At 36.9% G+C, this 16,256-nt stretch overlaps 2 protein-coding genes across 2 annotated transcripts; both read right to left on the bottom strand.

Moving 5' to 3' along the window:
* Positions 1-369: 369 nt before the first annotated feature.
* Positions 370-3,514, bottom strand: LOC137022662 (extracellular calcium-sensing receptor-like). The gene is made up of 6 exons (XM_067389094.1): positions 3,315-3,514; positions 2,886-3,171; positions 1,894-2,694; positions 1,573-1,800; positions 1,351-1,474; positions 370-1,268 (listed from the first exon to the last, which is right to left on the bottom strand). Exons 1-6 carry the CDS (start codon positions 3,512-3,514, stop codon positions 370-372), a joined length of 2,538 nt encoding a protein of 845 aa, XP_067245195.1.
* Positions 3,515-12,349: 8,835 nt separating this feature from the next.
* On the bottom strand, positions 12,350-15,766 carry LOC137022661 (extracellular calcium-sensing receptor-like). The gene is made up of 6 exons (XM_067389093.1): positions 15,567-15,766; positions 15,128-15,410; positions 14,134-14,940; positions 13,810-14,037; positions 13,519-13,642; positions 12,350-13,263 (listed from the first exon to the last, which is right to left on the bottom strand). The coding sequence occupies exons 1-6, from the start codon at positions 15,764-15,766 to the stop codon at positions 12,350-12,352; spliced, it is 2,556 nt and encodes an 851-aa protein (XP_067245194.1).
* Positions 15,767-16,256: the final 490 nt, after the last annotated feature.

Genomic DNA, 16,256 nt, shown 5'->3' with positions numbered 1-16,256 from the left:
GACTTCATAATATTGGCAATTTGAAAGTTTGTGTCACATCAGGAATAAATTCTAAAATAAACACTTTTAGATGATTGTTTTGATGAGGTGACATTTGTAGTGAAGGTAAGCTAACATTTATAATTATTTTAGTTTAGCGTTTCCAATATTTATTTCACTGTTTATTTATTCAGTAAAATACATAATATTCTGGATGAATAATACAGATTTTTACAGATTTTATTATTTATTTATTTATTTATTTATTTTTAAGTAGAGGCTACAATCATAATTCATAAGCAAACCTTTTTGAGATCATTTTGCTTCATTCAAATTTGCATTATCATTCCCATGTTTGTGGATTTTTTTTTTTTTTTTTTTTTTTTTTCTTTATGATTTACCCATCATGTGTTTCTTTGTGTTTTGTTCTGGCTTGAGTAAAATAATGTAACATTTTGGAACAAATATGCAAAACAGCAAACCAAAACTTGAAGCTAAAATAGCAAATATCTCCACAGCTACAGTAAATTTTCCAGGAGAACTGATATAAGCTGGGATAAATGTAAGCCAAACAGCACAGAATATGAGCATACTGAATGTGATGAATTTGGCTTCATTGAAGTTATCTGGCAATTTTCGTGCCAGAAAAGCCAGAATGAAGCACAAGACAGCCAGTAGGCCAATATAACCCAGAACAGCCCAGAAACCAAAATCTGAACCTAAATTGCATTCTAGAATTATTCTCTCTTGGTAATAATTCATGTTCATATATGGGAAAGGAGGGGATATTGTTAACCAAAGCACACAAATTATAATCTGTAATAGAGTGAATGTAATGACACTGAGTCTTTGCTGCAAGGGTCCAAACCATCTCATGACATTGCTTCCTGGAATTGAAGCCCTGAAGGCCATTAACACCACTATTGTTTTGCCTAGAACACAGGAGATACAGAGAACAAAAGTGATCCCAAATGCTGTGTGACGCAACATACAGGACCACTCAGTGGGCCGACCAATAAAAGTAAGTGAACAGAGGAAACAGAGAGTCAATGAAAAGAGCAGCAGGAAACTCAGCTCTGAGTTATTGGCTTTTACTATGGGGGTATCCTTATGTACAAAGAAAACTACAGCAATACCTAATGTAAAAGAAACGCCCAGTAAAGAAAACACTACTAGAATAATTCCCATCACATCTTCAAATGATAAGAATTCCACAAGTTTTGGGACACATGCATCTCTCCATTTGTTCGACCAAAATTCAGCAGGGCACTTGAGACACATCACTGAATCTGAGGAACAAGTTTGAATATAAAAATGATTTAGTTTGTACACTTCTGCTTGTTGTTGTGCATTTGTAATTTTGTACCATACCTGTCTCATTACTTATTTCTCCTTCTGCACACTGAATGCAGTCATAACAGCAGAGAGGTTTTCCTTTTTTCACAGCCTTCCTAGTGCCCATGGGACAGCTTTCACTGCACACAGACACAGGTACCTGTAAAACACGACAATGTGTACCTCAACAAAACGTGCTTCTTGTATACAGCAATGCAAGATGTACTTCAAATATATAGGCCTGCTCACAAAAATTACCTGGTGTTGATTTTTGGCCCACACTATGCTCATGTTGTTAAATGAAAGCTGAAATCCTGGTTGTAAAGAGGCATCATAGAAACCCACTTTAACAAACTCTGTTCTCCCATCCTCCCCCTGCTGCCAGTTCAAGAGATCATACCTTGCTGCCGGATCTCCATTTTTATCAAAAAACACCTTTTCGCCAGTTTCTGTATAGAAGCTCGCTTCTCTCAAGGCATTAAGTACCTGTAAAAGCAACAAAAAAAAAAAAAAAAAGAAATTACTTGATTAAATAAATGAGTGCAACTGAAATGACTGTTTCCATGCAACTCATGCTACCTGCCATGTATTGTTGACTTTCTCCAAGCATTTACTTTGGTTTGTGTCTAATTTTGAACAACTGATTATGCTATTCATAGCATGAGCAACTGCATACACAGCTTTGTAAACATTATTAGCAATTTGTAATTCTGTAACATCTGTGTACTGGTTCTGCACACTGTCCAAACTTTCATTGCCTGTGCACCTGCTTCTACTTCCCACAGTTTGTTGTGAGGGAAGTTTACAATCGAATACTGTTTCCCACAACTCTTTATACAGATCTATGCCAGAAGACAGGTTAAGTTTAGTCAAAAATTCCTTTAGGCCTCTTATTTCAGCTTTTGGGATGGCAAAGCCCATGGACCCTCTAAGAATGTGTTGCCATTTACCAGAAGCAATGTTCGTATCAGAGATCCATGATTCACTACCAATCCACTGTAGACCAGTGATATTCTGTTGAGCTATTTCCCCTAGAAGAACTTCCATGTCTGAGTAGGATACAAAGGCAACAATCACTTTAGAGCTTGATTTCTTTACAATGTCCACAATTCTCAAAATTGCCTCCCTGGGATCAGTCCTGAAGAATGCTTCTGAAAATTCCACACAGACTCCAAATTCTGTGGCTGCTTTGATAAAAGTGTTCATGCCATTGTTTCCATAATCATTATCACTGCAAAGAGCCCCCACCCAGGTCCAGCCAAAATACTTGACCAGTTTGGCCAGTGCTCGGCTTTGGTAATAATCACTGGGAATAGTCCTGAAGAAGGAGGGGTGTTTCTTTCTGTCACTAAGGCAAGCGCATGTTGCAAAATGACTAATCTGCAGGATTAGTGACAAATGAATTAGCTAGGCTTTTTTTTTTTTTTTTTTTTTTTTTTTTAAATAAAATAGAATTTGTGATTTATTAATAGTATGTATGTATGTATGTATTTATTTATTTATTTATTTATTTTTAACATTATTACAGAAATGTTGTCATAAATGTTTTGTTAAAGATGTAAACAACTTACCACAGGTAAATGCAAAGGTCCAACTGTGGAAGAGATGGCAATAGTTGGAGTAGAGGAGGTTTCTGCAATGATAGCTTGGACTGTGTTGGGTCTTTGACAGGACAACTGAGAGGCATTTTCACCATTTACTAATGACAGAGAGGCTCTGAGAGCCATTTCTATAGAACCACATGAATCATAGATTTTGTAACCCAAACTGACACCAGGAAGAATATCAGCTCTGTTGTTGATTTCCTCAATGGCAAATACCATTGTCTGTGCATTTTGAAATTCTCTGAGGCTCAAACTACAGAAAGATAATAAATCAAATAATTAAATAAATAACAATGAAAATGCATGAGGTTAAGACAGGTATAAATACCAATACAAGCACATAAGACAGATCATTCATTCATTGTTCTTTTTATAACATCTGTCAAATCCACTCACCTCTTGCATTTTGGCTGCTCTGGTTTTGATGTGAATGTGGGCATCATTTCCTCCCAGCTGTTATGGAAGGAAAAGATGCCCCCAATTGTCACATCCCCATCTTTTCTAAGCTGTGGAATGTCAGGAGTCCCCCATAACTTGCATGGAGGGTCAGCTGCTCTCACTAGTGTGAACAGAAGCCATGTGTGTAAGAACCCCATTCTAAAGCCTTAACAGGCAGCTAAACCTCTGGCTTTGTCTTATATAACAGCTGTTGGGTCTCCATCCACTGTATACCATGTTGTGGGTGTTGCTTACTGAATTGCATATTTTCTGGCTTCAACTTACTTTAGCTAGTGATAAAACAATAGCTTAAACATGTTAAAAGATTACAGTATATTTTCATATAAATAAATAAAATGGAGCTCATCTTCTCTACAGTAATGGCCTTAAATCTATTGTAAGAATTGTGGAAAGTGGTTTACAGTTTTGTAGTCATCATAAAATGTAGCCTTATCCTTATCATAAACAAAGTCATAATAATAAAATCACACTTAACAAGCAGCAAACATCAGATTTATATGGGCATAAGTGCTATACAAAAATGTGTAAACCAATCAAATTTCTTAGTAGTAGTTCTTAATTTTTAAGTTTTTGATCTGTTGTAAAATAATAATAATAAAGAAAAATAATAACCAGTTTGTGGTATACGATTTTTGCAAATTCAATACTGCAATAATAATAATAATAATAATAATAAAAAAAACTCAGTAGGCCTATACAACTGTAATCTGCCTATACAACTTAGCACAGTGTGCTGTACTGTCTGCTTTTTATCATGACACAATGATCAGAATTGGATTGGAAATGGTACTGGCTGCTATGTTTAACATTTCTTTCCTGATACATCATTTGATTGGAATGCCACAACTATTGACAAGGTGGATTCAACATGAATTTAACACACAACATGGTAAACTCACGTGACACCAAGGTAGAATAATACAGTTTAAAATGCTTATTGGCACATAATGTGTTCTGTTTCCATAGCCTAATATTTACAATATAATAATAATAATAATAATAATAATAATAATAATCCAGCCTGCTTCACACTGTATCCAGGGTTGGATCAACTATTTTAGCAAATGGGCACATGCCTAATGGCACAATGTCCTTTGTGATTATAATGTGTCTATAAAAAGTATTTATATGTTGTTGGGTTGCCATATAAAATAAACTTTGCATTAAAGTATAATAGTAGTAGTAATAGTAACAGTAATTTGGGCAAATTGCACAACAAGGCTGGCCATGTGAGTGCAACATTGGCAGCCTCCATCAGGGGGCGACCTGCTCTATGTAAAATTAAAAGCTTGTTTCTCAAATGCAGGGATCTTCATGGCAAGGGTCACTTAGGTAATAAAGACATGGAGCAGGGACCCCTGATACAAAATGTGTCAAACAGAGTTACAAATGAAGCATTATAGATTTCAATATTAATAGAAACCAACCATAGTATGATGTTACATTAATAAAGTAGATTAGAAGTATTCATGTTATTGTTGTTGCACATGCATCATTCTGTTTTTTTTTTTTTTTTTTTTTTTTTTTTTTCATTGTTAAAATTGAGATATATGCATCATAATAAGCATATAATAAAAATCGCAATTCATTGTAGTTGTTCGCAGCTGTTGTAATTTGTTTTAATGGCTTTTCAGAGTCATACATTTTAATTTTGCTAGTCAGATGAAAATTAAACATTTACTTTAACTTTAGCTTCAAGTTTTCTAAAACGTTTTCTTGTGATGGACAATTAAGTATCAAATAACTGAAATTTGTGAGGGTTCTCTAGTAAAGTGCAGATGTAATGTATAAGCAACAGCTCCACCATAACAAAAATGGCCAGTGAGATTTATAAGAATATTTACAAGTCATTACTTTTACAAATAATTAGAATGAAATATGAAACATTGATATAAATATTTTTCTATTAAAGACACAATGTAAGATTTTTCCAAAATATCCAAAAAGCACAGTGTTATATATTTTGTTGACCTGTGTACTTACATTATCCCAAATGTTTCCAACAATGTTTAAATACAGAGATATCAGCTATTTTAACCTATGCAACATCATAACATTGCATGTCAATGACATGATATATGAATTACCAATGATTTCCAGTTTTACTAACATAGAAACCATGGACACCACAGATCCTTTAATATATTGAGTTTTATTAGACAGGTGAGCAACTTTGGATACCTTCATCGACAGAAAACATCTCTCACCTCCTCATTTGTTTCTTCACTAGAAGTAAGTAATGTATGCAAAATTCCATGCAGATAATTTGTAATTTAGGGTATGCTCAAAGAATGCAGCTTTTTATCAACAAATACTTGATATCTGATTGGTGATATTAGCGAAGGTTTCGTTCACTGATAAACTTTTGATTGTTTCTGATATCAGATGGCCACTTTGTGTAACCAGGATGAAGTATACTTGCTTGAAAGCAAGAAGGAGTCTTTTCACCAGTTTTCTATGGGGGCAGTCATGGCCTAATGGTTAACGAGTTTGATGGGTAACCCAAAGGTTGCTGGTTTGATTTCTGGCAGGAAATAACTGAGGTGCCCTTGAACTTATATGGGTTAAATACAGAGGACAAATTCCAACTATAGGTTACCATACTTGGACTTCACTTGTCATTTGTCACTTTCCCCTTCCCCAATATGTCAGACTGTCATCATGATCTAGATAAGATTGCAATTTTTAAAAATTGCCTGTGCTTCTGGATCATGTTTAGATATGGCTTCTTTTTTGACCTACAGAGTTTTAGCCGGCAACGGCGAATGGCACGGTGGGTTGTGTTCACCAACAATGTTTTATGGAAGTATTGCTGAGCCCATGCTGTGATTTCCATTACAGTAGCATGTATGTGATGTATGTGATGCAGTGCCATCTAAGGGCCCGAAGATCAGAGGCATCCAGTATGGTTTTCCGGCCTTGACCCTTACGCACAGAGATTGTTCCAGATTCTCTGTATCTTTGGATGATATTATGCAATGTAGATGATGATAACTTCAAACTCTTTGCAATTTTTGTCTGAGAAACTCCTTTCTGATATTGCTCCACTATTTTTCACCGCAGCATTGGGGGAATTGGTGATCCTCTGCCCATCTTGACTTCTGAGAGACACTGGCACTCTGAGAGGCTCTTATTATACCCAATCATGTTGCCAATTGACCTAATAAGTTGCAAATTGGTCCTCCAGCTGTTCCTTATATGTACATTTAACTTTTCCGGCCTCTTATTGCTACCTGTCCCAACTTTTTTGGAATGTGTAGCTCTCATGAAATCCAAAATGAGCCAATATCTGGCATGACATTTCAAAATGTCTCACTTTCAACATTTGATATGTTATCTATATTCTATTGTGAATAAAATATAAGTTTATGAGATTTGTAAATTATTGCATTCCTTTTTTATTCACAATTTGTACAGTGTCCCAATTTTTTTTGGAATCGGGTTTGTATATTATGAGTTTTATTAGACAGGGAAGCAACTGTTTGGATACATTCATTTGAAAGAAAACTCAGATTTACTACACGGGGCAAATTACAGTGTGAGCGCAATTCCATAAATGTGTTGATGGGAGTGGCAAGTTTTGCACGTGATCTGCTGACATGCAAATATAGGCCAACATAGCTTGGCAAACGATATTGTGACGAGCAGGGCGGGCGAGAGCCATGAGAGAACGGCCTCGAGTCTCTCACGGAGGAGCTCCGGAGGAGCGATGTCAGTGAAGGGCAAGAGAGGACCAGGCCTGGACTTTATGTTATGTTTTATTATGTTTGTGTGGCCGGCAGACGTCCGCGAGGGTCTGCCGGCATTACTTTCGTTTTGTTATTTGTTTATTTTGAATTAAACTTTTGTTGAACGTTCGCCGGTTCCCGCCTCCTTCTTCCCACATTTATGAACTGTGTTACATTGGTGCCGAAACCCGGGAGGAAGGAGGTACATGCTGTCGGAGAGCCCTCGCTGCTGAGTGGGATCGCGGTGCTGCGGAGTTCGGGCAGCGCGGGAGTGGGAAGACCGCAAGAGGCTGCCCGAGGCTGTGGTGCTGGAGCCTAGTGAAAGGTGGGATGGAGACCCGGATGCTATGCTCCTGGGACGAGGTGGGGTGGCTGCCGTCCAGGAGGGAGCGGAGGAGTCACCGCCGCCCGCCATGGGCCGGAGCCTGCTGCCGTCTGCCATGAAGGGGAGGAGCAGGGGACGGGGGAGCTGTTTGAGACGCAGGGATAGTTTGTAGGGGTCTTCGTTGTCTACTTACTTCCTCTTCGTCGTCTTGGTATCAATGTGTGCTCGGCAAGACTGTTTTGTGCTTGAACGCCACCAAGTCGTGTTTTACTGTAACTTCAGCAGCTCCAGACACGTGAACAAATGCGCCAATCTCATTGGTCGCCCAGTTTTTAACGCGGCACATCAAACCAAAAAAAAGAACCCGTGGCGTTTTTTAAAAAATTACGCTTTTACGCCTCACGTTTTTCGCGTCGGTGTGCACACTCACATTGGCGCACGTTGTTTAGTCACAAGGCGTTAAACGTTGGTGAAAATCGCACATGATATTCGTCCCGTCCAGGCCTTTACTCTGGCATTTTGGAGAAATTAATAATCCTTCTACCACATGATCTCTGTTCTCTGCAGTGTCTCCTCCTAACAGCAACAATTGCAGCCATGTCACAAAATGGGTTCAGACATGCTTTTTTAGGGCGTTAAATAATGGTGTAAATACCAGTAAATTGACGAGCGCAAACATTAGTAAATCGCAATTTGTGATTTATTTAAATACTCTCCTCCCAAAAGTTTTGCATCTGAAAGGGAAACTCCTAAAAATGCATATGCAATAAGGTCAGCTGCAAACACAACTCAGTCCACGCGTTTTCAGCGCTAATTTTATACTGCGTGTCTTTAGTAAATCCCGACAGTAGTTTTTTAACGCCAAAAGAGGGTTTGCGCTGGCACAAGCTGTTAGTAAATCTGGCCCTAAGTCTTTTTGTTTGAATCTCGTTTTCTTGATTTACGAGTACCATGTTTTACCATGACTAATATCGATCTAGCTTACTGCAGTGTGCATCAAGTGTCTTATAGTAGCCGCTGAGTGAACGCACAGAGTAGCATTATACCAACTTTCAGCACTCAAATGTATCTAATATGATAAGCAGCGCTGCTTTACCCTACGTGCACATGACCGGAAGAAGCGGGAGCAGCGACTGTGGCATAATAAAAGATCTGCTGCTGTCGAGCTGTGTGTCGCTCTCGTCACTCAGTCACTCATTAGTAATGGCTCCAGTAGGCTCGTTACTGCTTCACAGCATTTGGTCCTGCTCTGCTTCATACTACAGTAACGTTAATAATATCTCCATAAACATGATTCTTTTCCACCGGCTGTAGACATGAAGACAACACATCCCATGATTCCGTGAAATCAAGGTGTCATCGAGCTTCGCCTTTGTTTTGAATTAGCGATCTTTAGAGACAAAAAATTACATATTGTGGCTTTAATAGAACAAATATTCACATATCCCTGTGATCTCCCAGATGAAGGTTAGTTTTAAAGTAACCAACAGTATAATGTTTGCAAATGACTCAATTGTATCCTAATTTAGTTACTTGGTGTTTGGTAATGAAGGGCCTACTTTGCATCAGCAACACTGACTCAAACAAGTCATTCATAAGAAGACAACTGATGGCACCTGTGTTCATAGCAACTAGTTTTTAACCAATTAATAATTTGATTGTTAATCATAAATATAGGGTGCTGCTGCTCGGTAATGTTTACAAGAACATTATGTAAATTGGTATGCTATTTAGCCTAGGCTACCAAAACGAACACCAAACTTAACATGAACTGTTAAAAATTATAGCAATTCATGCTAAAAATTGATAGAAAGCTGGCAGCCTGCACGTTTTTAACCACCTTCTTCCATATGAACCAATTTTCTGTTCTGATCGCAAGTCTCTGCAAACTATAAAGTAAGCACCAATCAGAGGCCGCAATTTTATGATGTCATCATGTAGACTTCTTACAAAGTATTTTACAGTATTTTAATAATACAAAAATACAAAACACTAAAGTATTTTGATATAAAATACAAAGCCATTTTTATCAACACTATCAAATGCAAATTACAAAATAATATTTTGTATTTGAAATATGTATTTGAAATACATGTATCATAAATACTGCCCATCCCTGAGCGCTGGATACTGTGTTTTCAATTCATACTTGCAGCCGGAGTGCGCTCTGTACACCTTTAGTCCACAAATGCCTCCTAAAGAAGAACAGGCCATGTGAAAATTCAGGAACTAACGAACTAACACACTAACAGTCTAATTTTTTTGTGATTAGTATTCACTAAGTTACAGTTCATTTTCTGAGAACTATCAGATTGGACTTCGTTCAGAGGGAGATGACAGATCACACATTATGTTTTCTTTATTTTACAAAAAGCACAACATTTTGTTTTTACTCTGAGTGTAAATAAAATAAGATTTATTCCACAGATCAAAATGGTGTATAACTCTTAATTGTTTGTGAAACATTGACAGAGTATTTTTAGTCTCTTTCACACTGGTAAGAAAAAAACCGAGGTGGTATCACCGGATTTACCTCAGATTCCAGAGTGTTAACAACCCCCTTTGCTACTTAACTGACCAGGGTAGCGTTTCCCAAAAGCATCGTAAGCCTACGTTAATCGTAGCTCCATTGGTTCTTTTGGGAAACGCTGCCCAGATCAGTTAAGTAGCAGAGGTGGTTGTTAACACTCTGGAATCTGAGGTAAATCCGGTGATACCACCTCGGTTTTTTTCTTACCAGTGTGAAAGAGACAAAAAATACTCCGTCAATGTTGCACATACAATTAAGAGTTATACACCATTTTAATCTGTGGAATATCTTATTTTATTTACCCCACAATCTTAATTCATCAGGTAAAGTGACTTGTATGAGTAGCAATTCAGCACTCACAGCTGTTTTATTAGAATGAAATTGAATATTGTGAATTTCAGTGATCAAACATAACTGTAACAAAGTTAAAGTTCAGGGAGGAAGGAGACAGGAATCAGCAAACGTTAAATGTAACTTTAATCGTAATGGACAACTGCAACATATAAGCTTAATTCAAACAGCAAAGTAAAAAGTTCAAGGCCTGATCATCTCTCACCCTTCACTGTCATCATTCCATGGGACTCGAGACTGGTGTATTGTACAGGTATCTCCCATTAGCATTTGCTTCACTGGCCTCATTCATCTCGCATGGCTCTCGTCCCCACCCTGCTTCATACAACAGTAACATTAATAAAACTTTAAAACATTAGCTTATCCATGAACATGACTTCTGCCTGAGTCCTGTCGGATTGCTTTCCATCAGCTGTGGAGGTGAAGATGACAACTCCGATGATTCCACGCTCATTCCTTGCATTAACAAGCTACCCCTTTGTTATTGTTTTGAATAAGCATCCTTTAGTGGTGACCCACATGGAAAGAACCTATATGCGGATATATGCGCATATATGAAACCTATATGCAGTGTATATGCACATATATGCTGCATATATGCACATATATGATAATATATATGCTGCATATATGCGTATATATGCCACATATAGGGAAAATTGAGGTGCATATATGTGCATATACAGGAAATATAGGTCTCCTGTATTGCTTCTTCATATCCACATATAAGCCCTATACATACAATATATGTCTTCTGTATAGCTAATGGCAGGATCTGGTCATTTTGTAGCTCATATCTCATTCTTGACTGCCATACATGATGCCTAGCTCATATTTTCTATTATCAAGGCAAAAACAAAAGTAAATTAACGAAAAAAAATTATGCAAAAACTTATGTATGTGCGAACACGTGAAATTAGTATCATATGTAATTGGCATGTTATGGAATTTAACTATGGCAATATATTAACATGATATATTAACTATGATATCTACACGTTTTCCAGAAACATTTACAAGGTCAATTCTTATAGATGAAAATATAGGTGCATATACGTGCATATATGTACCTATATAGGTATATGTATGCACATATATATGTGTGCATATATGTGTACATATATACATATATGTGTGTGCATATATGTACATATAATATAGGAAAACGGCCAATTTTATATATGTCACATATATTAAAATCCTATATCAAAACCTACATTGAAACATATTTGTTTATATAGGTTTTTTCCATGTGGGGAAACTTACATACTGTGCCTTTAATCTATTAGTCTGCATTTACGTTGCACGTGTCAATTTTTTTTTTTTTTTTTTTTTCTGTGCTATAGTTATCACTGTCAACTGCAATTTTGATAGTGAATCCCACATTTATATGTAGATGTCACTTCAGAAATTTTCACTGTGCAACTAGCTGTTGGTCCCCTTAATAGCATGAAAAACTTTTGTTCAATGGATTATATTTATAGCCTCGAAAGTACGTAGAAATCCTTTACAATCATTAAAAAGCTGTCATTCACTCAGTTTGTTATCTTACAAATCAATACAAGTCAATAAAGTTGTCTACACTGCATAATGAATCTCTTACTTGCATTGTGTCTTTGTTTGTAATGAGAGGATTTGCTCAGCACTAAACAAAATATTAGGTGTTTTGAGTGGTGAGTTGATTCTGACTAAATTAAACAACTCTTATTGACTATTGTCAACAAACATGACTGTGCTACATTTCTCATCGCTGCGAAAACATGCTGTAAATAGAAACATTTGACGTTCTCCACAGTGTAAACACAAAAACACACTGGAGAGTTTTCCAGTATGATATAATTACAGTATCAACTGAGGGTGCTTATATTTAAATTTGACTTTGTGATGTTTTTACCCATGATTTCATTTGTTAACAAAAACGATCAACCCCCAGTTAAAGATCCTTGCTTAGATTTATTTCATTTCAACAAAGTCTTAATTCTGAATATTTCAGGGATTTTTTCTCATGCTCTGTTAATTTTATGCACTCCAATAACTATTAATGGATATCATTGGACATCTTTGCCATTACATGCTTTTTAGTGTTCATTTCAGGTTTTAGTAAAATTATATAGCACTTTGGCAAGAAAATACAGAACAGTAAACCAAAGCTAGAGACCAAAATGGCAAATATTTCCACAGCTACAATGAATTTTCCAGGAGAACTGACATAAGCTGGGATAAATGTGATCCACACAGCACAAAATATGAGCATGCTGAATGTGATGAATTTAGCTTCATTGAAGTTGTCAGGCAGTTTCCGTGCTAGAAAAGCTAAAATGAAGCAAAAGACAGCCAGGAGACCAATATAACCCAATACAGTCCAGAAACCAATAGCTGAACCTAAATGACATTCTAAAATGATCTTTTCTTGGTAATGATTCATGTTCATATATGGAAATGGTGGAGCTAATATTAACCAGAATGCACAAATAAGCACCTGTATAAGTGCAAAGAAAATTACACAGAGTTTCTGCTGCACGGGCCCAAACCATTTCATAAAATTACTTCCTGGAAGTGTAGCCTTGAAGGCCATTAACACCACTATTGTTTTCCCCAGAACACAGGAGATACAGAGTACAAAAGTGATGCCAAATGCTGTGTGACGCAACATACAGGACCACTCAGTGGGCCGACCAATGAAAGTAAGTGAACAGAGGAAACAGAGAGTCAATGAGAAGAGCAGCAGGAAGCTCAGCTCTGAGTTGTTGGCTCTTACTATAGGTGTGCTTCTGTAAATATAGAAAATAAGCATGATTGCTGTAGTGAAAAAGACCCCAACTAAAGAAAAAAATGCCAAAAAAATCCCCATTATTTCAGCATATGATAAGAATTCAATTTCTTTTGGGATGCAGGAATCTCCTCTTGTATTTGACCACTGTGCAATAGGGCATTTGAGGCAATCAACTGAATCTAGAAAAAAAAAAAAAAAAATCAAATGCAATAATTCTATGTTAAACATTAATCAAACATTGGCTCCAATTTTGTGAAAAAAAAAAAAAAAAAACACATCTTGAAAGATTTTTTGGTAACTATAAATTATGCATAAGTACATGCAACTAACCCTAAACCCAATCCTAAACATAACCCTAACCTTATAATAAGAACATTTAGTTCATTAATATTACTCAGTACTAGAATGTATACTTTAATTACATTCTTATGTACCTGTTGTGTTGCTAATCTCTCCTGGTGGGCATAGTATGCAGTCATAACAGCAGACAGGTCTTCCTTTCTGCACTGCTTTTCTAGTGCCTGGGGGACAGCTCTCACTACACACAGACACAGGCACCTGCAAAACACCAATACAAGGACACAAACATTATAATATTTACTTTCTCAGCTGCAATCTTTTGTGTGTGTGTGTGTGTGTGTGTGTGTGTGTGTGTGTGTGTGTGTGTGTGTGTGTGTGTGTGTGTGTGTGTGTGTGTGTTTAGAAATTTATGTTAAAAGCTCTACCTGATTTTTTCCTTCTCTCCAGACAACCTGAACATTATTCATGGAGAACTGTTGACTTTTAGGCAAAGAGGCATCATAGTAACCAATAGTTTCCACCTCTATTTTGCCTTTATTAACACTTTGTAGATTGATTAGCTCATATCTCGCTGGTGAATCTCCGTTTTTATCAAAAAAGACATTTTCACCCCCAGGTGTGGTGAAATTTATGGATTGCAAAGAGTTTAAGACCTTGAAATGAAAAGGAAAACATTACTGACTGTGTACACGCACACACACACACACATATATATATATATAAAATCTGAAAGAATTATCTGGTCTTACCTGCCAAGGCTTTATTTCAGTAAGTTTTAGACAAGTGGAATTAAGAATGAAGCTTTTGTTTTGCTCACATGAGAGAATGTTATTAACTGCATGGGCTACTGCATAAACAGCTTTATATATATTGTTTGAGAACCTCAAATCAGTCAAGTCAGTGAAAGAGTTTTGCACATCTCTCAAGTTCTCAGAGCCATTACACCTCTTTTTTATTTCACTTGGAGACAAAGAACAGTCAAAAACATGTTCCCAAAAGTCTTTAAAAAATATGCTGTTAGGAAATTGAGAGGGGTTGACATCCTGTAGAAAAGGACCTAGTCCAGGTATCTGAGCATTGCGGACAGCGAATCCTATAGATCCAATCAGCAAAGTATGACCAAGGATATCTGCTAGAGAGTCATCTGTGATCCAGGCATCACTTCCGATCCACTGCAGTCCTGTGATGTTCTGTCTGTATAGCTCATCCACCAGAATCTTTATCTCTCTGTGTGACATGAAGGCCATAATTACCTTAGATGTGGAGATTCTGATAATATTCACGATTCTTAATATTTCGTGGTATGGGCTGGTACTTTCAAAGGCTTCTGAGTATTCAATGCACACTCCTTCCTCACTAGCAGCGCTAATAAAGGTGGTTATCCCGTTTATTCCATAATCATTTTTATTGCTTAACACCCCCACCCACATCCAGCCAAAATGTCTGACCAGCTGGGCCAGTGCTCTGCTTTGATAGTAATCGCTGGGGATAGTTCTGAAAAAGGAGGGATACTCCTTTCTGTTGCTCAAGCAAGCACATGTAGCAAAATGACTGATCTGTAAAGACAAAGAGAGTGAAAAAAGCAATTTATTTAACTTTTGATATACATCTGCTCAAATATTTGTTGAAAGACAGATGAAAATACATAAAAATGTGTTACAATAGTGCCTGTATTTAAAATTGTAACATGGAAACTTATAATTGACTATACATTAAAACTAATAAAGAGAAAATATAGCTTACCACTGGTATATGAAATCTTCCAACAATCTTTGCAAAGCTCATAGTTGGTGTTGATCCAGAATGTCCAATAATTGCCTGGACTGTTTTATTGCAGTTTGATCCTGTTTTTGACTGCTCTAGACCATTTACTAATGTCATCGCAGCTCTTAGTATGTCTGTGGATCCACAGTCATTGTAGATTTTGTATCCCAGTTTAATTCCAGGGAGAATTTCCATGTCTCTGTTTATCTCATCTATTGCAAACATCATTGTGTGAGCAAACTTGAATTCCCTGAAACTGAAACTTAAGGGCATTTTCAGTCAGTAATGCTGTATTTTTACTGAAGAAGGTTTTTGCATAATAACAAATAACATGTTTTGTTTAGAGGGTTTAGGCATACACAAATTTATCACAATAAATCTTATAAAAAATTAAACCATGGTACAAACACAAACATACTCTTTGCATGGACGTATTTCCGGTATTTTTGTAAAATAATCTGTGTAGCCATCTTGTCCAGTGCGGAAGGAGAATATACCCCCAATTATCAGGTCTCCAGCTTTCTCCAGTTCCGGCAGCACCCTGTGACCCTGTCGTGTGCAGTCAGGCTTTTCTGCCTGGGTTAACAGGACCATCAAAAGCAGTTTAAGTATCAGCATGGCAGTTCTGATTCCTGCCTGCTGTCTACCTCAGCATTTATACAGTGTGTGAAGCCCAAACAACACCATCATAGCATAATTTCTCTCAGAGGACTGATAGTGCCAATCATAGTTTATCCCCCTCTAAGCAAGATTGCATTTTGCTTTTGCAGACACTTGTATTTCCTTATAAAAATTTAAATAATAAGTTGTTTTCTATTATCTGATTATTTGCAATTGCTCACTTTATGATCACCAAATTTGCATTGCAGTGATAGAACTACAACCCCAAAGTTTACATGTCTCAAGTTTTCTGGGATTGGGGTTGTAGCTAAGTTGTAGGCAGGTAATTTGTAGGCAGGTGCGTCAGGCCTTAGCAGGAAAGATCTACCTGTGTGATGTTTGTAACGCATATAAAACCGTGAGAAGTTGTTGATTAACTGAGTTCCTAATATTAGGAATTAAACTGCAATCAAATATCAGAATGAGTACCGCAATGTAATCTAAGATA

The sequence above is a fragment of the Chanodichthys erythropterus genome, chromosome 7 (assembly GCF_024489055.1).
Source record: "Chanodichthys erythropterus isolate Z2021 chromosome 7, ASM2448905v1, whole genome shotgun sequence".
Lineage (NCBI taxonomy): Eukaryota > Metazoa > Chordata > Actinopteri > Cypriniformes > Xenocyprididae > Chanodichthys > Chanodichthys erythropterus.
This window is presented reverse-complemented; position numbering and strand designations above follow the sequence as displayed.